General features: G+C 53.0%; 3 protein-coding genes across 3 annotated transcripts; 1 reads left to right on the top strand and 2 right to left on the bottom strand.

Moving 5' to 3' along the window:
* Window positions 1-1,392: 1,392 nt before the first annotated feature.
* ZNF428 (zinc finger protein 428) lies at window positions 1,393-9,837 on the bottom strand. The gene is made up of 3 exons (XM_032485893.1): window positions 9,516-9,837; window positions 6,851-7,076; window positions 1,393-1,923 (listed from the first exon to the last, which is right to left on the bottom strand). Exons 2-3 carry the CDS (start codon window positions 6,924-6,926, stop codon window positions 1,421-1,423), a joined length of 579 nt encoding a protein of 192 aa, XP_032341784.1. The 5' UTR covers window positions 6,927-7,076; window positions 9,516-9,837; the 3' UTR covers window positions 1,393-1,420.
* Window positions 4,165-5,715, top strand: SRRM5 (serine/arginine repetitive matrix 5). Its single transcript, XM_032485889.1, has 2 exons — window positions 4,165-5,206; window positions 5,577-5,715. The coding sequence occupies exons 1-2, from the start codon at window positions 4,609-4,611 to the stop codon at window positions 5,600-5,602; spliced, it is 624 nt and encodes a 207-aa protein (XP_032341780.1). The 5' UTR covers window positions 4,165-4,608; the 3' UTR covers window positions 5,603-5,715.
* A 2,180-nt stretch (window positions 9,838-12,017) lies between the features above and the next one.
* On the bottom strand, window positions 12,018-25,565 carry CADM4 (cell adhesion molecule 4). Its single transcript, XM_032485888.1, has 9 exons — window positions 25,410-25,565; window positions 16,576-16,722; window positions 16,107-16,259; window positions 15,689-15,823; window positions 15,124-15,288; window positions 14,906-14,996; window positions 14,368-14,540; window positions 13,487-13,615; window positions 12,018-12,967 (listed from the first exon to the last, which is right to left on the bottom strand). The coding sequence occupies exons 1-9, from the start codon at window positions 25,471-25,473 to the stop codon at window positions 12,858-12,860; spliced, it is 1,167 nt and encodes a 388-aa protein (XP_032341779.1). The 5' UTR covers window positions 25,474-25,565; the 3' UTR covers window positions 12,018-12,857.
* Window positions 25,566-26,249: the final 684 nt, after the last annotated feature.

The raw sequence follows: 26,249 nt of genomic DNA, 5'->3' as shown, positions 1-26,249 counted from the left end.
TGTAATGAGCTGGCTCTCTGCTCCCCTCTGGCCTCACTGCTCTGGCTCTGCCACCTTTGCCTCTCCGGCCCCTCTGGCCTTGACCGGTGGAGCAGGCTCCTGCCTCCCCACACCTGCTGTGCATGGCTGGCTCCCTCCCTCCCCCTTTCAGGTCTCTGCTTAGGTCTCTGCCACCTCCTTAGGGAGGACAACACTATTTAAAATTGTACCCTCTTCCAGAACTGTTCCCCTTTCTCTGCTTGATTTATCTCCACAGTATTTACCACCATCCAGCATAGGCAACATCTTAACTCATTTACCATCTGTCCCCACCAGTGGCCCCTTCCCTCCTCCATGGAAGCTTCATGAAGACAAGGAATTTTTTCCTTCACTGGTGAATTCCCAGTGCTTAGCACACAGCAAGGACTCAAAAATACTTGTTAAATGAACTAATGGATCACAGTCCCTACTTTGCAGAGTTATTCTAAGGACCCGATGATCTCATGCAAATCAAATGCAGCACTCTGGAAGTGCTGGGAAATGGCAGCTGTAATTATAATTAAGGTTCTATTTTTGTAAGTTCCTAGATGCACAACTTCTATGAGTCAATATATATAAAGCTCTTGGACTGGCACTTGGCACCCAGGAAGCACTCAGAAAGCACAGCTATGATTATAATTAAAGTCCTCTTTGTGATGGTTCTTAGACGAAGTGGCAGAGAGCACTAGCTGTCTTCCACAAACTCTCTTCTGCTTTCTGGGCACTTGGCTAGGCTGCCTCTCCCAGGCTCCCTTGCAGGGAGCTGTGGCCATGTGACTAGTCTCTCAGCAAAGGAAGGGAAATGGAAGCAGTGTGCGCCACGTCTGGGCTGGGCTTCTAGAGAATGTGCGTACCTCTCTGGGCTCTCTATTCCTCTTCTACCGGCAGAACCCAGCCATAACCATGTGAATGACAAAAGGCTCACAGGATGGCCTGGGTCCTCAAATCACCGTATGGAACCTGTCCACCTGGAACACCCACCCTGAACTATTGTGTGAACGAGAAACAAAATTCTGTTGTGTCTGACCCAGTACATCATGGAGTCTGTGATTAAGTACAAGGAAACCACGTTGAACACATGCACTTAGGTAATGTTAATTACCTTGGCAACAATGATCCTAAGGTTTCCCAAGAAGGGGCCTGGGGAGGGTGAGATAAATGCCCAGGCACATGCCTCACATGTACATACACACACATATACGCACACACACCAAACACACCCTGGACTGACACACACAGAATTTGGCTTTTATTCTGTCCTTCACACATCTACTGCTAAGACGACACAGATTGGCAGGACCCCATCCCTATGACCACTGCGACCACCCCAATGTCCTCAGCCCCCTTCTCCCACCCCACCCACCCCACCCCTTCTGCCAAGCTCCCTGGGTAGAGGCCCTGCCTACACCTCACCCCGGGCATGCAGCATGAAGTGCCCATGCAGCTCCCCGAGGTTGTCGAAGGAATCCTCGCACTCCGTACAGTGGTAAGTGCCCTCCTCCTCCTCTTCCTCCTCCTCCTCCTCCCTCCCGGCTGGTTGGCCCTCCCCAGCCCGAGGTGGCTCCTCCTCTTCCTCCCCAAGGGCCCTGCTTTCAGGGGCTGGCACATCCTGGGGGGCTGTAGCAGGGCAGCAGAGCCGGCAAGGTGGGGTGCCTGGGGGGGCTTCCCCAAGGGGTGAGCGGCCACAGAGCTGGCAGGGCTGGGCTGGGGGGCCCGGGAGCTGCGCGGCACGGGGGGCCCGGCGGGACGGGCCCCCCCGGCCCCCGCCCAGGCGCTGCTTCACCTTGTAGCCGGGGTCATATTCAGGATCGTCAGTGGTCTCCTCCTCCTCCTCCTCCTCATCTTCTTCCTCTTCGGAGTCCGGCTCTGAGAGAGTGTATTCGGAGTCAGAGGAATGCTCTGGGCCTATAGGGGATGGATGAGGAAAGATGGTGGCCTCAGAGGACACAGGGCTGTGCCTGGCTGTTGCCTCCCGGAGTCCAGTTCAGACTCTCCATGGTATGGAGAGGGTAGCCGGGCCACAACCCTCTTCTTCCCACAGATGACTCCCCATCTCACAGAACAGAGCCCGGCACACAGCACAGGCTCAGTATCGAGGTGTCAAGCAACTAAATATCTTCAAGAACTGCATCCTGGGGGTTTAAAAAGAACAAAGTAGGAGAAGTAGGAACAATAAAAATGACAACAGTGTCCACTGCTATTTTAAGAACCCTATTTTTTATATATTAACTCAACTAATCTTCACAACAACCCTGAAGGAGGTATTATTATTATCCCTAAGTGACAAATGGGGAAACTGAGACACAGAGAGGTTAGGCGACTCACTCACCTCCAGTCACACAACTCTAATAGGGAAAGCTAAATACGGTGATGGCCTACACGGGATCTTATTTTTTAAACTAAAGGTGTACAGCTAAGCAATTCACTTACACATACATAAGTATAAAAATACGTATTCTTTTTCAGATTCTTTTCCATTATAGTTTATTATAAGATGTTGAATATAGTTCCCTGTGCTATACAGTAGGGCCTTGTTGTTTATATATTTTATATACAGTAGTGTTATACATAGTATAGTTATACTATTTTATACCTATATTAGCAGATATATAGTATATCTGCTAGTCCCAAACTCCTAATTTATCCCTTCCCACCTTTCACTTTTGGTAACCTTAAGTTTGTTTTCTATCTTAAAGTGGATCAATTTAGACAAACATTGGAACAGATATTTAAGCAAATTAAAACACATACATATATATACACATTTTGATAAATGTGGCTTTATAAATATAAATGTATAATTAAGTGAGTTAAAATATTTCCTTGTAAGTATAGATATATTACTGTGATTTCATGGGTATGAAGAACATGCCTCATAAAAGTTTAGGTTAAAAAAAGGAAAAAAATATACAGTCAATGTACAGGAAAGGGTGACACGAGCAGCTGTTAAAGGGGGTGCGGACATGAGCAGCAGGGTGGGAAGATACCACTTCTTCAGGCTTGGAGGCAGGAGCCTGCCAAAAGCATGTCCTAGGACTGCAAAAGCCTCGCCCTCCATCTATCTGGCCCCGCTCCCTCAGTTTCCATGGGCAGCCCACAGGGACCCTGTTACAACTGAGCCAGCCACACGGGCTCTGCATGTCCCTTGACACCCCAGGCAGGCACCTGCCTCAGGGCCTTGGCCATCCTGTCTGCAGATGGACTAAAGCTTGATCCCTCCTCTCTGCTGTGTCTTTGCTTATGTGTCACCTCAGTGAAACCCTGGCCAATCTGTCTAACCAGCAAACCCTATGCCCCTAAATCTGCTTTATTATTCTCCTCGGTTTATTGTATACAACACCTGCTTGTGTGTTTATTGCCTGTCCCCAGAAGCAGGGACTTCATCTTGTTCATTACTGTGCCCCTAGCATCTAGAACACTTTGCACCTGGCATTCAATTTGAGAAATCTTTTCTGAGGTTTTCACACATGCCATCCCCTCTGCTAGGAATGTCTCCTGTTATCCTTTAGGACCCAAAAGGAGGCCTTCCTCCCTGGTGAGGGCATCCCAGATCTCCTAATCCCAAGTCACTTTCTTTTGCCCTTCAACTATCCTAGCCCCAAGTCCTCAGGGCTGTGCCCTTCCAAAGTCCTTTCCTCACTAGACCAGCAGGCTGGCCTGCTCTGACTCATTGTTGGGTCCCCAGCATCACCTAGCTTAGAAGAATAGGTTATAGTTGCTGAACGTCCTTCCCTGCAGCTTCCTCTGTCTCTTACTTGTTCCTGTCCTGCTGTCTCTGCCATTGAACAAATATTTCCTGAGGCCTTAGCGTGGGCTAGTCCCTCTGACTGGAATGCTGTTCCCTACTCTGCCTGGTAACCTCCTACTCATCATTCAGGATCCAGCACAGGGCCTGTCCTCTATGAAATTACCCCTGATGTCCCTAGACGTCTCTCCCCTGTTCCCTTTACTCTGGATCCATTTCCTTGTCACTGTCCTAATGGCTGTAGCCATCTGGGCCCCAGAATGTCTCCCCCATCAGGCTGGGAACCCCTCAAGAGAAGGTCTGACTCATCTCACTGTCCCCAACAGGACACATGGGTTGAATGAACACCGGTGGCCCCGAGGCCTTGCTTTCCCTCCTCCAGGTCTTTGCCTCTGTTCTTCTCCCACCGGGAGCGACCTCTTCCTTCTCCACTAGCAAACTCCTGCTCCTCTTTAAGGCCCTAGCTCCATGTCACCTTCTCTGTGAGGTCCTCCCTGACTGCCCAGGTGGTCAGTGTTTCTCTCATCTAGGCTTTCCCTGCCCCCTAATACGTTCTGACTGCCTGGGCAGTGATGGTCAGGGTCTAGACTGGAGACTCCTGGCAGGCAGGACCTGGGTCTGACCCATCTCTGTGTCTCCAGCAATGCTGAGCCGTAAGGCAGCCTCAGGAGGCATTTGCTGAATGGCTGCAAAATAGGAAATACTTCCAGCTCTGGGCTGGGGACTGGGGCCCCACCCCTCTTTCTCCTCCCACCTCTGACTTCACACCACATCCCCTCCAGGGTCTTCACTGCTTACTGTGACTTCATGAAGTTGGCCTGGGAAAGACAATCAAGTCGTCACCCATGGCTACCAGGCCTTTCATGTCCACTGTGACTTCCAGAACCACAAGCCCTTTTGTGGCCACCATGCCTTCTCCACCTACAAGAACCTCGAAGCCTGGCATGTCTCAGGCATCCACTGGACCCTCAACGCCCACAGCGTCTCCCAAGCCTCCTGGGTCCTTGAAGACCACCAGATCGGCGATGCCCAGCAGCTCCTCAGTGTCCACCAAGCCATCGACAGCCCCCAACTCTGTCACGAGCCCAAGCAGTTCCAAATCTACCAAATGGGCAAATACAAAGGCAGCCCCTTCTAACCAGCCTAGCAGCAAGTCCCAAGTTCACAGCAGGGCACGAACACCTAGCAAAGCCAGCACCGACACCAGGGCCAGCACTGACACCAGGAGTAGCAAAGCCAGCAAGGCCAGCGGGGTAAAGGGGCCCCGGCACAGAGGCACGCGCAGCCGGGGCAGAACTCCCGGCCGGAGGGGAAGCCGCAGCTCCAAGAGGTCAGCCAACAGGACCAGCACTCCCAGCAGGATAAGAACTCATGGTGCCAGATCAGGTATGCCCAGCAGGGTGAGAACTCCTACTTCCCAGCAAAACCAGAGGGCAGGGAAGAGTTACAGCAGACCAAGAAGCAACAACCGGGAAAGGAGTGAGAGCCAGCCTAGAAATACGAGCAGAAAGAAGAGCGAAAGCCCACCAGGAGCCTCAGGTATGGGGAAGAGTTCCAGCCTGGCTGTAACCCCTAGCAGGGCAAAGAGTTATAGCCCCACTAGAACTCCCTTCAGGGAGGAAGGTTACAGCCAATCTCCATCATCATCGAGGAGGGTGAAGAGCCATAGTCAGATGATCACCCCCAGCAGGAAGTGGAGTTACAGTCCAACTGAAGTGTCCAGCAGGGTTGAGAGTTACAACCAGGATACTGCACCCAGCAGGCCCCAGAGTCACAGCCAGTCTAGCACCCCTAGCAGGCACCGAAGTCGCAGTCGGAAGAGCACCCACAGCAGGGTGAGAAGCCACAGTTGTAAGAGGAATCATAGTAGGGCAAGAAGTCGTACCCGAAAGGGAACTCCCAGTCAGATGGGAAGACACAGCCAGTCCAGGATCTGCAGCAAAGGGAAAAGTTATAACCAATCTAGAACCCCTAGCAAGGAGAGAGGTTGCAGACGGTCTAGAACTCCCAGCAAGGAGAGAAACCACAGCCGATCTAGAACATCCAGCAAAGAGAGAAGTCACAGATGGTCTAGAACTCCCAGCAAGGAGAGAAACCACAGCCTATCTAGAACACCCAGCAAAGAGAGAAGTCACAGATGGTCTAGAACCCCCAGTAAGGAGAGAGATCACAGCCGATCTAGAACCTCCAGGAGAGACCAGAGCCGATCTAGAACTCACAGCAAGCAGAGAAGTTGTAGATGGTCTAGAACTCCAAGCAAGGAGAGAGACCAGAGCCGATCTAGAACTCACAGCAAGGAGAGAAGTCACAGGTGGTCTAGAACTCCCAGCAAGGAGAGAGAACACAGCCGATCTAGAACCTCCAGCAAGAAGAGAGACCAGAGCCGATCTAGAACCCCCAGCAAGGAGAGAAGTTGCAGATGGTCTAGAACTTCCAGCAAGGAGAGAGATCACAGCCGATCTAGAACCTCCAGCAAGGAGAGAGTTCACAGCCGATCCAGAACCTCCAGCAAGGAAAGCTATTACACCCAATCGAGAACCCCCAGAAAAGAGAGAGATTATAGACGACCTCGAACCTCCAGCAAAGAAAGAGATCACAGTCAAACTAGAACCTCCAGCAAGGAAAGCTATTACAGCCGCTCTAGAACCCCCAGAAAAGAAAGAGACCACAGCCAACCTAGAACCCCCAGTGAGGAAAGATATTACAGCCGATCTAGAACCCCCAGAAAACAGAGAGATCACAGACGAACTTGGACCTCCAGCAAAGAAAGGGATCACAGCCAAACTAGAACTTCCAGCAACGAGAGAGATTACAGCCAATCTAGAACTCCCAGAAAGAAGAGAGACCACAGCCGATCTAGAACTTCCAGCAAAGAAAGAGATCACAGCAAGGAGAGAAATCCCAGCCAATCTACAACCCCCAGAAGTCTCAGCAGGAAAGGATCTCACAGCAGGTCACCAAGTCCCAATCACAATAGAACACCTAGTGAGACAAGGAGCCACTCCCCCTCAAGATTTCTCAGTGGAGCTCCAATCCCAAACCAGGATGATATTCAAGCCAACACCACCACCTCTAAGGCCATCTCACCTGGAGAGAGGTCCTCATCATCTTCTTCCAAGCTGGCATAGCCTCCAGTCTCAGCTGGCTCACGGGTCTCTGTCATGGCCAGGGGAGGGGACAGGAGACAGAAGCAGAGCAGCAGCTGGGCAGTGTCCCTCCCTGGCCAGCTTTCCACAGCCACACCTCGGCCACAAGTCCTCTGATGCAGGATGTCGACAGGTAGAGAGGAATGCTGGACAGGGGAAGGAAAGGCCTGTGGTGACACAATAAATTTTTACATAGCATCTGCCTCCCCAGGACTCAGGGTGCTCAGTGCTGTGAGCAAGGCAAAGATGACCCCAGCTCCACCCCTCACTGCCTACAGGGCCTTGACTGTAGGCTCTGCCCCTCTGGGCAACAAAGCTGTCTGAGGTTTTCATTCAGTGGGGTGGGGAAAGGTAATATTCCAAATATTTAACAGTGGGTACTAACATGGGCACCAATCAGAACTGAGAGTGGAACATGCTCCTAGGCCAGGCATTAACCCTTTACTTGCTGGATTGTGGGAAAGTCCGGGGCTGGAGGAAGAGTCCAAAGTGGCATTTGGGGGTAGGATTACTTGGTGTAGCAGTGATATACCAACCAGCCTAGAAGTAGTTCAGCATTTAGTTCAACAACTAGTATGGTTGAACTCATTTGTAAATGTTAGCCCAAATTCTGTATCAAGATGGTGTTTAGGTCGGAATCCTAAATCTGCCACATTCTACCTGTGTAGCTTCAGGCAAAATAACCTACCTTCTCTAGCCTGTTTCCTTCTTGGTACAAAAATGGCTTCCAGGGCTTAATTTATGTACTTGTAACCATGTTGAGACAGATTATTATATCCTTTGTACAGATGAGGAAGCTGAGGTACAAACAGGATTTACAGATAGCCCAATGTCATAACAACTGGTAGATGGGTGAACTAGGATTTGAAGCCTTGTCATCCTACCTCTCTTAAAATGAGCCATCAGCTGAAAAGATTTTTTTGAAGATTCAGTAGGCTCATTCATACAGATTGCTGGTATGTGGCAGGTCCTCCATTAACAGTGGCTATTACTACTCCCACTCCCAACCCTTTATAAACTCTAGCCATTCCAGACTTTTCACCTCTCTCTGTGCACACCAGGACTTTTCACATCTGTGGGTCTTTGCAAATCCTGCTATTGCTGTCAAGAATGTGCTTCTCCCCTCTTGTCTGACTGAAGAAACCTTACCCTCCAAAGCTGGCCTCAAACAGAAGAACCTCTGTACTTCTCCCCTCCCAAACACCATCTCTACCTCTTCCAAGAAGCCTTCTCTGACTCCTCTCCTGTCTCTCCCTCTTCATCAGTACCTCCCTACACACACACACACACACACACACATACACACACTGCACATACAGCTGCACCGCTTATATGCAAGGCCTGTGCTGGGCAGTGGATAATATGGTGGAAAACACATGATCCCTTCAAAGCATAGATAGAGGTCAAGTTTAATGCTGTGGACTAAAAAGAAAAAGATTAGGATTCAAGCCGGAGGAGGCTTGGGCCTGAGAAAGCTGGCATCATGCTGGCAGGTGAGCTTTCTAAAGACCCCTGGATTGAGCTTTAAGGGCAGAGAGGATTCATACCTTGCAGAAGAAGAGTTCTCGTAATACCCTATTGCCTAAGGGACCTCATTTAATTTGGGAATTCTATTTTATGCCAAGATAAGGTTGCCAGATTTAGTAAATAAAAATATACAATGCCCGGTTAAATTAGAATTTCAGATAAACAAATAGTTTATTAGAAATGTACATTCCTAATATCGCATGGAACATAGGTATATTAAAAATTATTTGTTGTTTATTTGAAATTCAAATTTAACTGGGTGTTCTTTGTTTTAACTGGCAATCATATACCAGGGACAATCAGAACTTCCAATGAGATTACCAGGAGACATTGCTCACTAGTCCAGCCTACACTTCCCCAAACCCGCATCACACAAAGCTCCTTCCAGAGCATTCCATGCCGGCTGGAGGCATTCCTTGGTGCCTAAGCCCCATTCATACAATGAACATGGCGGCCAGACTGGCTCCCACGATCTTAGAGGGGCATAAATGAGGGTCCCTCACTACCATAAAGTATACACAGTGCCCAAGATCCCACAATGTCCTAAGCCTATAGCAACCAACTCACAAGATGCCATATGCGAACCTAACAGGCACTCGTTCCCACAATGCTAGGGCAAGGAGGCAAGAGCAAAACCTTATACAGGACTATAAGGACCAGTCTCCACAATGCCCTGCTGCAATTTCCCCCAGGATGCCTCGGGACTGTAATGACCACCTTCCAAGGCGCTCTTCGTCGAAGCACTCCAGGCTTCCAGGATGCTCAGCGGAGAGTGTGTGACAAAAGGGACAGTTCCCCACAAGAAGCCGGGATAATCCCAGAATGCACCAGGCCCATAACGACTAGCAGACAGACTCCCACAATGCTTTAGGGTAGGGCATCCCGTTTTCCCAGGATGCCCCAGGGCGGCACGGAGCTGCGTGCGGGTAAAAAGGGGAGCCTAGGTTTCACCCTCCGGCCATCACGGCCCAAGACCGCTGCCGGTTCCTCGGTGACCGGAGCCGTCACTCCCATCATGCAGCGGTGCCTTGGAGCCCGCGTCCCAGCATGCCCCGCGCACCTCCATCCCGAACACTCACCGGCGCTGGTGGCCCCCGCTCCGGCTCGGCAGCAGCGGCTGCACGCCCGGACTCTGCGCCTGCGCTGCAAGTGGGCTAGGAGGGAGTGCAAGGGGCGTGAAGAGCCTAGGGCGCTTGCGCGGCGAGATAGACCATTCCTCTAGCACAGTGGGAAGAGGGGCTCTCCAAGTCGGGCCATGGACGAGGCCCGCACAGGGGGTTCCTGGCTTTGCCCCTCGCTGTCCGGGTTTACTTGGTACAGTCCGCAGCTCGACGGAACTAGAAACTGCAAGGCTCGTGCGTGCGTGAGCGAGCTTGAACGCGCCTTACTGCAAATGGGATGCGCTGGGGGTGGGGGTGCTAGCTCGGTCTGGATTCTGGATTTGAAGTCTGCTTATTTGCATAATCTTAGCGCGGGACAATGGGAGGCCTCCGGCGCTGGAAGGGCTGATTTGCATATTCCCCGGAGGGGCCATACTCCTGAGCGCAGTGATTAGCATATGAGGGGCGTGGGCCCCCCGCCAAAGCCTGACCTTGGCGCATGCGCACAGGGACTGCGGACTAGCGCGAATCGAGTATTCTCAGTTTGGTTGGGATCAGCTTACATCTGGAGAAGGGGTACAAGGGCCAACACTCGTACCAGTCCTCACAACCTTCCCCCAACAACCAGGATAAACATTTATTGCTCTCTTGTGTGTTAGGCCCAGTGCTAGAGGGCATTGTGTTTTCCGCAGTTAACATACCCGACCTCTATTCTCCTGCTCTCATCCCCCCCCCCCCCATCAAAGGAAGGAGATGCACACACAATCAGAACCACAATTCAGAGTGGTCAGAGCTTGGGATGGGTAGTGCAGAGGAAGCTGTGGGAACCTGAGGAGGCACCTGCCCCAGCCTGGAAAGTCTTCCAGGAGGTGATGATTGTCTTTAAGCTAAGGATGAATAGAAGCCAACTGGAATGGGAGTTTTTCTGGCAGAGGGAACAGCAAGGGCAAAGGCCTAGAGGCAGAAAAAATATTGCCTGGTTTGAGGAAGTGAAAGCAGTTTAGTTTATCTAGACTTCAAAGAGAGGAGAAAGTCTCCTATCCTTAAAGTTAAGAGCACAGACTTTATGCTGAAAGTATAGGAAAGCTATTACAGCATTCCAGGCTTCCTGGAAGTGATTCATTCCAGTTTAAAACTCTCCAATGAGATCCCATTACACTTAGAAAAAAAAAATCCAAACCTTTTGTCATGGCCCAGGGGCTACATACACATGGTCTAACCCTGCTCGTCTCTGACGTCACTCCCCCTCACCCCACACACACACTCCTCTTTATCCACTTCTGTCTAGCTCCACTTACCCTCAAACACCCCAATCTCTTTACCATCTCAGGATTTTGCCCTTGCTGTCCTTTTGCCTGAAAATGCTTTTCCCTCTGATCTTCGAATAGATGTTATGCTCATCATTCAAACCTTGGCACAGATACCAGTCTGACAGGCTTTCCCCGATCTTTCTAAGATAGCTCCTCCAGATTGGCTTTAGAGAAGTGAGTGGGTAGTGGATAAAACGGGACTGGCCATGAGTTGATGGTTGTTGAAGCTGGGGTGACAAGTGCATGGGACTTCATTGTCCTGTCTACTTCTGTACATTTGAAATTTTCCATAATAACAAGTTAAAAGAAAATAGTCCCCCACACCCCATTACTCTGTATTTTCTTAATAGTATTTATGGCAATCTGAAATTAAGGTTGGTTGGTTGGTTGGTTTTTTGCTTCCTTGCTGTAATCTGCTTTCCTCATGAAAGCTTTGTGGAGGTAAGAATGGAGTCACCCTTTCTTTTTCACTTTGGGTCCTCAGTGCCTAGAACAGGATCAAGTTTGAGATTAATGCTAAACTGTCTGGAACACCTAACTTTGGCCTCCTTTATTCATCGTGGCATCTCCCGTCCTTTGAACAGCACCTGCTACAAAGTAAGGTCAATATATTTTTGACTCTAAAATTACAATCATTCATCTAAAATTTAGATAAATGTTTGACGGGCCTGGAATGTCAGGCTAAAGTGCTTTGACTTGAACTAGAGGTGATGAGGAGCTAAGGAAAGATTTTTGAGCAGGGCAGGGACAGGTTTTTAGTGGGCGAGATGTGAGTAATTGAAAGCTCCTCCGGAGACTGAGTCAGGGGTCGAGTAGGCCAGGAGAAGGGTCCAGGCCATTGTGTGGGGGTGGGGTAGCTCAGTAGCTACTTGAGAGGAGACTTGGTGACTTCTGGCTGAAAAAGTGACCAGAAAAAAACCCAGATTTCTTGGAAGGACGGAGGTGCCCTTGGAGAAGTGAGGACCCTTTACTGGTCTATACTGCCCATCAGCAGTCATCACACTCCCCTCGGCCCTTAGTTTAGTAACCCTCCCTGTTGACATGGTGCAGCTCTGGGCAGAGGGACAGACACAAAGCCACCCCAAACACTTGTTCTCTCCTCAGTTTAATGGTGGTTAGTGGGATTGCCAAACCCCCTCCCCATCCCCCTCCCCGCCCCGTACAAAATGTGTTTTTTTTTTTTTTTAACAAGAAAAAGGGGGCAAAAGCCAGGATTGGGGGCAGGGGTCGCAATCTGATATTTTCATACAGATTTTTGATTTTTTTTAATATATTATATATAAAACCATAGAGACCAACACACCCTCCCCCCAAACTCCTTTCCCCCTCCCCGGGGGGCCTGGAGGAGAGATGGGGAAGGCCCCCCCAGGAGTGGGTGGACAGAGACAAATGGGTGGGACAGATTGGGGGGAGGAGGAAAGGGAGCCGAGGAACCTGGGGAAGGGGATTGGAGAAAAGAGTTGGGGCTGTCTCCCTCACCGCCCCCATCAAAGTTATGACACAAAGACACAGAATCCCTGTTTCCACGCCCTCCCCCCCACCCTTAACCCCACCGTGCAAACATGGCTTTGCAAAGAGGTGCCCAGAGCTCTGTGGAACTCCTACAATGGCTGGCATGGGGTCTGGGGCCCCCAAAGAAATCTGTGTTCCCTTTCCCTGCCCACCCCACCCTTCCCAGAATCTGATCCCTCCCCAGGAGACCTGGTTCTGCAGCCTAGGGGCCTTAGCCTTCCCCCAGTTATCTTCCCCCAACCCAATCCCTACCGCCCTGCCCTCCCTGGACTTGGGGGATCTGGACCTTTGGCCCTTGCCCTCTGGGGGACCCAGACCTCTGGGCCCTTGCTTCTGGCCCTTGCTGAGACCCAGGCATCTGACACCCCCATCCCTGCCCAAACGTCTGAGGTGTTAGTGGTGGGGGGAGAAGCCCACCATCCCAGACTCTGGTAAATGTCTTTGCAGCTGGCAGTGGGGTGGACCCCAGCCCAGGCACAGGCCTGGGGTGGAGGTGGGGTCAGATGAAGAATTCTTCTTTCCTCTTGTGTCCATCGCTGCCATTGAGAAAGGCTTCTCTTGCTTCTCCCTGCTCATCCAGGCCACTGGCCTCATGGGTCAGATAGGAGCCTGAGGGATGAGAGGCCCCCAGGGCAAAGGCGACATATATGTGTGGACCCAGGAGTTGGACAAGGGAGACAGACAAGACATATCAGACGAAGGAAGAGAGAGAGACGGAACATACAAGGAGAGGGAATCAAGTCCGGGGAATAGCAAAACAGGGACAGAGAGAGGTATAAGCAGAATTAGGAAGACTCCAAAAGTTCACGGAAAGCTCAACGCTTATCCGTTCTCCTGGTAGAATTCTCCTGCTCTGCTCCCTACTCATTCAGCAATTAGGAATTCAAACGCATGGACTTAATTCAGCTTCAACCCTTCACCCCCTCTAGGGTCTTGGCCCGAAAGACCCGCCCCTTTTGGAATTTGGGCCTCAAGTTCCGCTGGGTTTCAAATCCTGGATCTAGGCTCCGCCCCCTCATCCCAGCTCTACGCCCGCCCTCTTTAGACTCGGGTACTAGGCCCCACCCCTTTCCGAATCCCACAACCAACCACACCCGTCGCTGAATTCGAGACCCCGCCCCTACTTACCCTTCTGCCGTACTGAGCACCAGACCATGCCCACCAGCACACATATGATCAGAAACACCAGCAGCGCCAGGATGCCTCCTACAATGGCGTAGGGCACCGACGTCTGAGCCTCTACCACAGCACCGGGATCTGCCAGAAGGACAGGGCGCAGGACGAGGTCATCAGAGGACGGTCTCATCCAACTGCGCCCCATTAAGTGCCACGTCCCACAAATTACTGCCACCTGGTGGCTCCTTCTCATGGCTTCACTCCTTCTTATGCTCCACTTCCTCAAGGAATGCGTGTAGGTTTGTACACAGCCGGACCCGGCCCCCGAGTTATTTTAATACCTACCTGCCTCCTCCCCTCGCCACACCCCGCAGAGAACAGAAACAGGACATCCCCTTTCTTTTGACCTCAGGTCCAAGCCCCTTCCCATCTTGTCTAAAACGCTCCAGGTATTTAAAATGCTGAGCTAGGGCCCAGCCATTCCAAAATTCCTGCCCCACTGTCAAAAGAGCTAAATACTTAACACTTATTTTGTGCTAGGCGCCTCCAACCGCTTTATATATTTAGCTCATATCTTCACAACAACCCTATGAGGTAGGTGCTGTTGTTTATTTCCACTTTACCGATGAGGAAACTAAAGCGCAAAGATACCCGCAATAGGATGCTGCAAAACTGAATCTGAACCCAGACCGTCAGTCTGGCCCCAGAACTGTAAGAACTCTGTCGGCTGTTGCTTCTGCTCGTCGCCGGTTTGCAAAGCCTGGGTCTCAAACACTATCCAATCCAGCCTGTCATTCCCAAGGCCCCGCCCCACCCAGGATATCTCGGGGACCACGGGAAGCCCCGCCCCTGCCCTGAGCCCTTCCCACAGGCCGACAGCAGCCTGTCCTCACCGTAGACCACGAGCACATAGAGCGCCCTCGCGTGGCCGTGCTTGTTTGACGCCTCGCATGTATAGGTGCCATTATCTGCGGATACCAGGCCGGGCAGCGTAAGCGTCTCCCCGACTGCCTCGGCCCGCTCCGGCAAAGACTCATTACCGCGGTTCCAGCGGATCTGGTTTGGCCTGGGTAGGGGTATAGTGAGAGTTAGAGGCGCAGGTGCCAGCACCCAATTCTGAAGTCTCAGGGATCTAGATATGCAGCATTTCCAAATAAGGTCCCTACTAGCCCTTTCCTTCCTAGAAAATCAACAGTCCCGGGCCCAGCTTCCACCCATTACCAGGGTCTCAGGAATCCTGGCCTCTCCCCAGCCCCTTCTACCCTCAGAATCCAGGAGTCTGGGCGCCCCGACCCTTCCTCTCTCAGGACTCAGAAGTGCGGGCCCCAGCCCCCTCTGTTCATCCAGTCCTCTCTTTCCTGAGACACAGGTGTCCAGGTCCCCCAGTCCTAGTCTCCTCAAGACCCAGTAGTCTCAGGTCCCAGATCTCACCTGGGGTTCCCCGTAACAGCGCACGTCAGCACTAGCGTGTCTCCCTCCCTCACCACAGCTTGGGAGGCATGAATCCGGGCGGTGGGGGAGTCTGTGGGCAGAAGTGAGATGGGAGAGTGGTTGTCCGGGTCATCATGAGAGACTCGGAAGTTTCCCGAGGGCGGACAGCTGGTGTTGGGACCCTCGCTCTCCCAGGTCCCAGCTCGCCGGGCACTTACACTGCACGTCCAGCACATACTGCGTCTGCTTGCTGTGTCCGGCAGGCAGCGCCTGGTTCTGCGCCTCGCAGATAACGATACCGCCGTCGTCCTTGCGGTCCACACGAAACCGCACTGTGCTCGCCACGCTCCAGACCTTGCCACTTTCCTGGCCGCTAGTCACCCCTGCCAAGCCCCGCCCAGACACTGTCAGGCCGGGATTCTGCCTCCACGGGGAAGGAACAAAGTGCCCCTCAGCCAATCCCAAAGCAGGCTATTTGCCAGGCTCCGCCCCTTATCCACAGCCTTAGCCTCTAGTCCTCCAAACCACGTCCCTCCCCGAATGAAGCCCACAACCCCACGTGCCCCTTCCCAAAGCTCCTCTCTTTCACTCCACGCCCTCTCATCAATTTATTCAATAGCTATATATTGAGGGGCTAGTATCTGCCAAACCTATGCACTCGCCTCCAAGCCCCGCCCACAAATAAACGAGCCTTCCCTCCAGCCACACCTCCTTGAACCCCGCCTCCTCTCAAGTCCCGCCCTTCTCTGGCACCTCCCCACTCCGCCCCACACCCGGTAGTACCTTTCAGTTCCTTGCGGTCCCGGTACCAGCGCAGGACCGCGGCCGGGCGGGACCGTGGAACGAGGCAGCTGAGCTCCACCTCGCCGCCCTCCACCGCCTGTTCCCGGACCTCCACTACCGGATTCTCGGGGGCCACTGGCGCAGGGGGAAGAGGGCAAAGGCGGGGAGGGGGGGGGCGGGGGTCAGAGGAAGCACTGAGATGAGCTCAAAGTAACCAGGCTGCGGGATCCCAGGCACCAAAGGGAACAAGGGTCCCAGGTGGCAGGGGTCAAACACAGAGGCCAGAGGTCAGGAAGGCCGGCCATATTCACAGGGACTAGATGTCCAGGAGGTTAAAAACAGGGTCAGGTCTCAAGATAAGGGATAAGCAGAGGAGAAAGGAAGAAGGGAATGAGTCCGAGGAGGGGGAGGCCGTTACCCAGTACAGTGAGCGTGGCAATCTGGTGGTGGGTATCCTCCGTGTAGAGCTGGCAGAAGTAGCCCCCTTCATCCTCCAGGCGCGCATCTGAGAGCCGGATCCGTACCCGGCGCGGGGAGAACTCCTCAAGCTGGAAACGCTCGTCCTTCAGGGCTAGAGAGTGAACAAGCAAGAGTGAACTTGGGGAATTCTGACCTCAGAAGTCCCACCCTCCCTCCAGGAGCTTAGAGTTCAGCCCTCTGCCTCTTTTCTCCAACCATACCTATGCATCTAAAGTTACTCCCTTTGAGTAACCTAGTTATTCCCTTGGAGACCCAGAAGGTTTCAAGCCCTCCCATCCACAGGACCAGGAGTCCAGGTCCCCAGCCCGCTCCTCCCTCAGGCCCAGGAGCCCAGAGTCTCGGCTCTGTCCTCTGTCAGGCCCCAGCCCTCTCCTTCAAGACTCAGGATTCCAGACTCCAGCACTCACCACGGGTACCATTGAAGAAGAGGGTCTGTCGGGCTGGGTTCTGAATGACAACTATGGATCCATCATACTGGTGCAGACGGCAGGTTATCTCGGCCACCCCACCCTCAGCCACTGTCACATTCTCTGTCTGTACTTCCTGTCCTGCCCCTGGACCAGTAGACAGAGAAACAGGAGACTCACTGAGGGCTGCAATTCATTCTTGTCTCTCTCCCTTTGGTCCTCTCCCATCCAAACCTCAAATCCCTGTCCTTCCCCTCTCCTTCAGTTCATCACACCCAACATATCCCACAGGCTGGAGTCCAGGAGATGGAGAAAACCTGCTCTAGAATGGTATGTGCCCTAATGGGGGCAGCACAGGGCACACTGGGAGCCCAGAGGAAGCAGAGACTAAGACTGCCTAGGGAGACGGGTGGTCAGAGGAGGTTCTGGAAGAAAATACTGGAGCCACATTTTAAAGAGTGAGCTGGAGTTCACCAGGTATGGGAAACAGCTCTGTATTCACCACTTCCCATCTTTCACACCTGAGCACATGATGTAGCTTGTCTGCAGAGATGGCCACACTCTTCTCCTGGTCCCTGTACGTGACCTTTGTAAGTTAACTTTGCTGCTCTTCTCATTAAGGAGGCACTCTGACCCTGCAAATCCGGGGAGGCCGTGCAATTTGCTTCGACCAACAGAATTTGCTAGAAGTAACATCATATGAGTCCTGGAGCCTAGGTCTCAAGAGACCTTGCAGCTTCCACTCATGCCCTCTTGCTGCCCTGACACTGTCAGGTGAAGATGCCCAGACTAAGCATATCGGAGAGAGATAACCACGTGACTGGGGCCATCCTGGACCAACCAGCCCCAGTGGCACCACTAGGTGACTGCAGCCACATGACTGACCCCAGCTGAGACCAAGAGAAGTACCTGACTGATCCATTCCAAATTGCTGATCTCTAGACTCATGAACAAATAACACAATTGTTGTTTAAAGCTACTGTGTTTTGGAGGGTCTCTTAAGATGGCTAAAGTTAACTGGTATAACACACGATTAGGCTACGTTTCCTAGGATCCTTTGTTCTTAGGTGGGGCCATGTGACTGATTTCTGGCCATGGGAGTAGGCGAAGAGAGAAACACCTCTTCCAGCCTGACTCATCTCACTCACAGTCATTCATGCTGGCTGAATGTAGGGGACTCCAAGGAGCCCAGAGGAGCACAGGATCACAAGCTGGAAGGAGCCTGGGGCCCTGACTGCCTGCCCCCCGCGACCTGCCTGCACAGGATTGTAGCATGAGAGATAGACTTTTTCGTTAAGCCATTGAGCTTTCAGGGCTGTTGTTATAGCAGTTAACTTACCCTGATTAATCCACCAGAGGAACAAGGTAGGGATTAGTAGGGGGTGTTTCCAGCAGAAGAAACAGCCTAGAGTAAAGCTCAAAGCTGAGATTAATCATCATCAACATCACCATCATCACTGTCACTGTCATCTTCCAAACAACAATAACCGTAATAGCTACTGTCTATTAGGCATTTCCCGTTCCAGGCTTTGTGCTAAGGGCATTACCTATATAATTTCCATTTAATCATCACAGTACCTAAACAAGGGAGGCACTATGATCAATCCCCAGGTTTTTCCCAGTTCCCATTTTATAGATGAGGAAACTGATCCAGAGAGAGAAAATGACTTGGCCAAGGTCACAGCCTGAAAGTGGCAGAGCCGGGATCTGCATCTACATATTTCTGATTCCATGTCCTGCATCCACATCCATGCCTGGTTGTCCAGGTGAAAAGTGTCCAGCATTGATAAGGGGTCGTAGGATGTACTTGGGAAAAGCCTCAAATGCCAAAAGCTAGGAGATTTGCTTTTATCCTGAAGGCCAGTGGTGGAATTAAAGCAAGAAAGAGCCTTGGTCAGATCTGGTTACTCCCTTTTAAATGCTGGATAACTATTGTTCTATGTTTCTCATATTCTGTCTCATTCATTCATTGGAGTATTTCCTGAGCAGTGAGGAGCTTTTCAGGAGCTGGGTGCCCAAAGATGAGTCAGATGAGGTCCCTGTCCTGGAAGGCCTTCAAGATTTATGGGGAGGTAGACACAAATCACTGTAACAGCCCATCAGAAGTGTTATGTTCCCTGTAAGAGGAATAGGTAACCTGATTTGGGGAATGAGGGGCAGAAATGATTAATTCTGGGGGGAGGAGGAGGCAGAGACAGCTAGCTTCCTACCCAGGATGCATCCCTCCCTTTCTCTAGTAAGAAAATCCTGGTTGTGTTTTATGGTTGACTTATATTCAGCAGAAAGCAAAAATTCCCAGACTCCCTTGCAGCTAAGTGAGGCCACGTGATAAAGTTTTGTCCAATTGGATATATGGGAAAGTGTCATGTGGTAACCTGGGGAGGACTTCCTAAAGGAAGGGACAAGTCCTTTTTTCACCAGGTCACCTTGGTGCTGCCTGGAACTAGCATGTGATGGAGTTGCTGGAACCAAGAGCTGAAAGGTACCTGGGTCTCTGGTGATAATGTGGAGAGACCAGAAAATCCCCGGATGCCTACTTCCAGATTCTTTTATCTTTGAATATAATGTTTTGTGAATTTAAGCCACCATTACGGGTTTATCTAGCACTTCCCAGAATATCAAGCTTAACATGTCCAATCCTTGCCCCAGATATTTTCCTCCCCATGTTTTCTCCATCTCAGTAAATGTCACAACCATCTACCTGGTTGCTCGGGCCAAAAACCCTAGAAATCATTCAAGTTCTCACCCTTCCCCTCACCTCTAACATCCATTCCATTAGCAAGATCTATCCATTCTATTTCCAAAACATATTCCAAACCTATTCACCTTTGTCTACCTCATTTATCATCACCGAGTCCATCGACACCATCTCTTACCTGGAACTTCAAGAGCTACACATGAGTCTCCCTGCTTCCATATCTGCCTCTCCCCAGACCATTCTCAACACAGCAGCTGGATGGGTTTTTCAAGAAGGTAAATCAGATGAAGTCACCTCTCTGCTTACAACACCCTGAGGGCTACTGGTTACACTTAGAATAAAATCGAGATTCCTTCCTTGGGCCTTCAAGGTGTTTTGTGGCCTGGCCCCTCTCCCACCACAGTTCCGACCACCTTCTCAATATTTGCTTTACTACAGGGTCACTGGCCTTAATGTTCTTCAAACATGCTGAGCATGTTTCGACCTCAAGGCCTTTGCACTTGCTCTTCCCTCTGCCTAGAATGTTCTCCCCCCTTGATTGCCCCAGGACTGCCTCCTGTTCTCATTAGGAGATAGGCCTTCTCTCACTCCCTGCACCTTTACCTCCAGAATACTTTCTATTTCATCACCACTGTTTTATCTCCTTGGAAATTTCATTGAAATTATTTTATTAATTTGCGTATGTGTTTATTGTCTGTTTGTTCCCCATAACTCGAATATACACCCCATGAAGGCAGGGATGTAATCCATGGAGTTTACTGTGGCACCCTGGCACCTAGCAGTATGCCTGGCAGTTGATAAAAGTCTGGGGAGGTTGACACATGAATCGCCAGTGTCAGGCAGGATCTTATTTCAGCCTCACAATGGCTTTGTGACATCATCTTAAACACCTGGGTTGATCCCAGCAGGACCACTTGCCATCTGTGTGACCTGGGGCAAGTGGCCTAAGCTTCCTGAGCCTCTGATGCCCTGTCTGTAAACTGGGGATGATGCCAGTGCCCGACTCACAAGGATGAGTCCAGGACTTGAAGTTCGGGAAGCCCTCTGTGCAAAGCTGCTGTTATTACAACCCCCAGAAATGTGCCCATCCACATGCAAACCGGCCTGCCTGAACATTCTGGTGCCTTTAAAAAACATTTTGAAGCCTATCCATGGACACTGGACCCCAGGGCTAACCCAATGCTAGCCCCTCCATTTTACAGATGTGGAGAATGAGGCTCAAGGGTCCCAGGCAAGTCAGTAGCAGAAACTCAACATATCTTGGGAGTCGTCAGGACCTCTGGATCGCCCCCCTCCCCAATGAATCCCCTGCTCTCTACTTGAGGGTGCACATGGGGTGAGGGTGGGGGGCTTTTGTCTTATTCCCTCCCCCTCCTGAGGAGTCAGTAACCAACAGTGCCTGTGCCTGGAATATTAATGTCCCATGAGCTTTTGTTTCAGGGTTGGGGGGTGGTGAGGCAGGACTTTCTGGTCAGAGAGGGGCTGAGATTTTGGGGCTGGGGCACTGGCCCTTTAAACTGTGAAGACAGCCTGGAGTCGTCATGGGGATGGTGCCTGGAAAAAGGGACTGGGGAGGGTTTGGGAAAGAGTGGCTGAGCAGGTGAAATGTAGAGACCCAGAATCCAGCGTTCTTCTCCCTTAGACCCAGGAGTCTGGCCCCCAACTGCCTCCTCTCCCAGGATCTAGGAGTCCAGGCTCCTTGCGCCCTCCTCCATCAGGACCAGGAGTCGGAGTTCTCAGCATCTTCCTGCCTCAAATCCAGACGTCCCAAGCGCGCCCCCCCTCCTCAAATCCACGATTCTGGGCCTCCAACCCCCTCCTCCTTCAGGACCCAGGAGCCAGGGGTCCAGAGTACACAGCTGGTGGATGTTTCCACGGAGACCAAGTGGAGTGGGGGGAGCACTTCCTGGGTCCTGAGTCAGCGAATACCCAAGGGAGTCTCAAGGTCACAGATCCGGGAAGGTCACAGCCACCCCCTCCGTATCCTCTCCCTAGGGGGCTCTTGGTATCATGCCTCCTTCCCCCACTTCCTCCCCTAGGGAGGTGGTACATCCCTGCGTCCTGACGGAACCCCCCCTCAGCCCCCCATCAATGGCGGAGTCCGAACATCCTCGCACAAAGCATCAATTCTTCCCCAGCTCAGCCTTGTGAAGGCGCCTGTATTTGCAGGACCTAGGCATCAGGGTCCCAGCCCCTCCTCCCTCAGAAACCTGGAGTGAGACCCCCAGCCCCTTCCTCTCTCAGGACTCAGGAGTTTGTACCCCCCACTCCACCCTCCTTCAAGTCCTAGGAGTCTGGGGCCCCAGCCCCCTTCTCCCTCTGGACCTAGGAGTTCAAGCCCCTGGCTCCCTCCTCCCTCAGACCCAGAGTCCAAGGCTCAGCTACCTCCTCCCTCAGACCTAGGAGTCTGGGACCCCAGCCCCCTCCTCCCTCTGACACACATGTCCAGGACCCCTAGCGGTCTCCTACTTCAGAACCAGGAGTCTAAAACCCCAGCCCCTTCTGCCCTCAGAATCCAGGAGTCCAGGCCCCCTTTCCACTCCTCTCCTGGGAACTTTTGACTCCGGATCCACAGTCCTCAACCTCCAGAACCACAGTCCTGTCTCCCCAGCCCTCTCATCCCCCTCTTATCTGTGAAGCAAGCATCAGGTGGAGGCGTAGGGGTGAGTCAGCAGCCTCACACACAGACATCCCCTGTGGCCCCCACGTTCCTGGGATATTCAGAACTCCCTGGATTCTGGGCCTCAAGCCCAGCCAGGGGGTGGGGGAGTCCTCTGGAGGTTCCCCCTGGGCGTGGGGTCAGGGGAACAATTCCTGCTCCGGGAAGTCTGCACTGAGCGCTCACTGTCCTAGCCTCCACCCCCTGTGCCCTCTATTCACCCCCCTCCAGAAGAGCCCGGGCTCTGCTGCCGCCCCCCTGCCCCACTGGGGACCAGCTAAGGAGCCATGGGGCCTGGTTCCCAGAGGACCTTTGGGCTTGGGGTCTGCACAGGCGGGAACTAGTGGGTGCTTGGGTCCTGGTGCCACAGGCCATTGGGTGCTGGCAAGTCTGACTGTCTCCCAGCACCCACCGCCCCCAGAGAGAAAGCTGCCTTTGTGTTCCCCAAGATGGGGACAGGCCAGGCTCGCACGACATTAACCCACCCCAGGCCCCAGCCCTGCTGTGTCTAAGATCTTGGAATCCACTGCGGAACCTGACCTCCGCTCTGGGGACTCAGGCATCCGGCTCATGGGTGGGTGGGGATCAGTGACAGAACCCTCTTCTTAGAGTGGCCAGTCAGAACTTTAGGAGGGAGGGGAAAATGAGTCACTTGGGAGGAAAACATTATTCGGGATCAACAAACTGTCCCTCCACGAAGCCCCCCAACTCTTAATAGCCTCTTTATCTTTGGATCTGGGTATCTGTTTCCTCTGTTCCTTTCTGATCTATCCAGTTCCTGGCCTGAAGGGTCTCTGTTTCTGCCTGTGCATCTCTGGGCAGGCAACCCATCTCTCTCCCACTTCCTCTCGCCCACCCACCCTGGACCCTTCTTTCTTTTGGCATAAGTCTCATCACCCTCTTCTGCTATTCCTGGCAGAAGACTGAGCCAGGAAAGAGAGACTACATTTTTGAAAGGGCATAAACGAAGCCCATCTCCCATCCCCACCCCAGCCAGCTGGGCAAGGTGAGAGAGGAAGGCGAGTGACTAAAAGGGAAATGTGGGTACCATGGACACCTCCTAAAATCTGATGGCCAAGGCCATTCAGAAATATCTGATGACAATAAAAGCAGGCAGGGTCCTCTGAGATCAGGTACTCCAGCTGCCTACTCCATGCTTAACACAAGGGGAAGCGAGGCTCAGAGAGGGACAGGGCAGGGGCTGGCCCAGAAGTACACCAGAGGGGCCTGGTTTCAGAATGCTTCCCGTGATACCCAGCTCTCTCCCAACTTGTAAAGCCCATGCCATCTAATTTAAAGAAAGTTTACAGAAGGGTTTAGGGTACCAGGAAGCAGTGAGTTTAAAACTAAGCAAGGGACAAGCCTGTAGGACTACCTCCTTCCAGAAGTGCTAGAAAAAGATTCTTAAACTGGGTAGGTGGTTATCTTAGGCTATATTCTGATTCTGTGAATCCAAAGCACCATGATTCTAACTGTCAAGATTCTAGATGTTAGACATGTCAAGATTCAGGATCTTCAAGACATCAAGGCTTCAGAGTTCTAAAGATGCCAGGAGGCTAGAATCTAATGCCAGCAAGGTTCCAGAATTTTAAAGGTGCCAAGATTCTAAAGACTTTAGGATTCTGGAATCCGAAAGATGTCAACATCTAAAATACCCTCAGGTTCTTTGTTTACTAGATTCATTGGTCCTAGGAGTCTATGAGCCTGGTTTTAAGGGCCTAACAAAGAAAGAAAAACAGAACTGTATGGAGATACAGCTGAAGTATCAAAGAGCTCATCTGGTAAATTGTGGTGTGTCTGCACAAAGAAAGGGGGTAATGGTGAAAGTTCTGACGTGATGGCAGAAGACTATAGAATGAAGCAAGGCAGAGGGTGAGAGGTCAGCTCTGCCCCTCTCCTTGTCCCTGAAAGAGGAGTGGGAGGCTCTGCCTCAAACTGTAGAGTGGCAAAGGTGTACCTGCACCCAACTTGCCAGAAACCCCTTCGGGGGTCCAAACTGGAGTACCTTTCTTTTCAGGTCACCAAGTGCAACGTCCTCATTTTACAGAAAGGGAAACTGAGGCCCAGAAAGAGGAGGACGCTTGCCATTGGCTGCTCCGGCAAATGGCAGGAGCCAGGATTTACACCCAGGGAGGCCCCCAGCCCTGTGCCATCTGGTTACATTCCTTTCTCAAATCTCTACAGGACATCTAGCCCTCCCACATCTGCCCATCCACCTCCCAAGCATCCATTCCCCCCAGAGTGGCTCTCCCCACCGGGAGGGGGTGATCCGTGGCAGGTATGAGGCACACACAGCGCGAGAGTGTGAGTATGGGGGTGACATTTCCTGACCTTGTCCCTGGTCTCAGGGTCACCCTATCTGGGAGGTCTCCAGCTTTCTCCAGTGTGTGATAAGGGTATGCGGAGAGCTTTCTGGATGTCCTGGAGGGGGCTTCTCTGTAGGTCATGGCCTGGGTGTGTGAATGGGTGGGGAGGGGCAGCGTTTGGGAGGCATTTGCTGACTCCACGTGTGTGCCCACATGTCAAGGGTCCCCGTGCACTTCCCCCCCCACACACACATTTCCCACCAGGGCCCTTCAGATGCCCTGCCTGACTCAATTCCTCTCCAGGGGAAGAGAGGGACAGAGACACGGAGAAATGAAGGATGGCAATGGGGATCTCAGGATGGAAGATGTAAGGGGAGAGAGGGGAGGTGGAGAGCCAGGGGACAGGGAGGCAGTGGGACAGAGAGAGGGCATTAGGGAGAGTGGGGAGTGCGGGGGACAGGTGACAGAAGGCGCTAGCAAAACAGGAATGGCAGGAAGAGAGGGACAGAGAGACAAGGGAATGGGACAGATGGGGACAGAGAAACAGAGGTGACAGCGAGACAGGGACAGAGAGGGAGAATGGGGACAGAGAGGGAGGGCAGAAATACAGGGGGACAGAGAAGGGAATAGAGAGGATGATGAGGAGCGGGCAGAGTGACCCTGTAAAAAGGGACAGAAACCAAGGGACAGAAGTGGGGGACAAAGACAGGGTAGAGAGGTGGGGGACAGAGAGGCAAGGAGAAAGGGAGACAGAGAGAGGGACAGACTTCGAGACTGAGGGACGAGGACAAGGGTAGGGGGACAAGAAGAGAGACTGAGGGACTCAGAGACGGGCGGACAGAGGGACACAGACCGAACAGAAGGACAGCGAGGCCAGCTTCGAGAAGGCTGGCTTGGGGTTGGGGGGGGGTCTCGGGGCCTTTGTCCCCGCCGGGATCGGGGCCTGCCCGGGGTTGGGGGGGTGCTGCGGCAAGGCGGCCCGGGCCCGCGCCCCCTCCCCCGCTCGCGGCTCCCGGCTCCCGGCCCGCGCTGCGCTTTGTCCCGGGGAGGGGGCCGGCCCGGCCCCGCGCGCATTGTTCGGCCTCTGCGGCCCCACGGCCGCCCGCTTGTCACCGCGGCGCGCCCCCCGCTCCGGCTCGGCCGGCCGGCAGGCCCCGGCCCGCGACCCTACCTGGCCCCGCCGCGGCCGCCCACAGCAGCAGCAGCGGCCACTGGAAGCGCCGGGCCCGGCCCATGGTGCCGCCGCCGCCGCCGCCGCCGCCGCCGCCGCTCGCTCCCGGCCCGGCACCTGCACCGCCCGCGCCTCCAGCCCCGCCCCCCGAGCCCCGCCCCCTGCCCGCCCGGGGGGCGGGGCGCCGGGGCCGGGGCGGGGCCGGCGCGGGGAAGGGGGCGGGGAGACGCGGGGAGGCCCCCGACAATAGGGGAGAGGGCACCGAGAGAGTGTGCGGGGGAGAAGGAGAGGGGGGCGGCGCCTGAGAGCTTGGGGGGCCATGGGCGGGGGCGTGCAGGGGGCGTGTACGAGCGTGACCCGCGGCGGGAGAGTGCGGGTGCTGGGTGAGGGCAGAGGTGGTGGGTGACGGGTGAAGAGGGGAGCGTATGCAGGTGATGTGTGAGGGGGAGTGTGTCGTGGGAAAGGTGAGGGTGCCGTTGGAAGGGTACGCGAGGGTGCGGGTGTGTGTGGAGGGGAGAGTGTTAAACGATTATGTGCGTGAGTCTGTGAGAGTCGAGGGTGGGGGAGTTTGAGGGGAAAGGTGAGTGTGAGCGGTGTTTGGCGGACAGGTGGGTGGAGGTGAAGGTGTGGGTGTGGGGTGCACATGTTCCATAGTGTGAGCCTGGAGGGGACAGGAGTGGGCTACGGGAAAGGTAAGTGTGAGAGGTATTCTGTGGACAGGTGAGTACTAGGGTCAGTGTCATGTGACAGGCTGTGTGCTGAGCCACCTTGAGAAGGAAGGCCCCAGCCTGGTATCTGGACAGGGCTAGGCTGGGCTGGGGTCAAGTTTCACCCTCCCTC

This window comes from Camelus ferus, chromosome 9, assembly GCF_009834535.1.
Source record: "Camelus ferus isolate YT-003-E chromosome 9, BCGSAC_Cfer_1.0, whole genome shotgun sequence".
Lineage (NCBI taxonomy): Eukaryota > Metazoa > Chordata > Mammalia > Artiodactyla > Camelidae > Camelus > Camelus ferus.
This window is presented reverse-complemented; position numbering and strand designations above follow the sequence as displayed.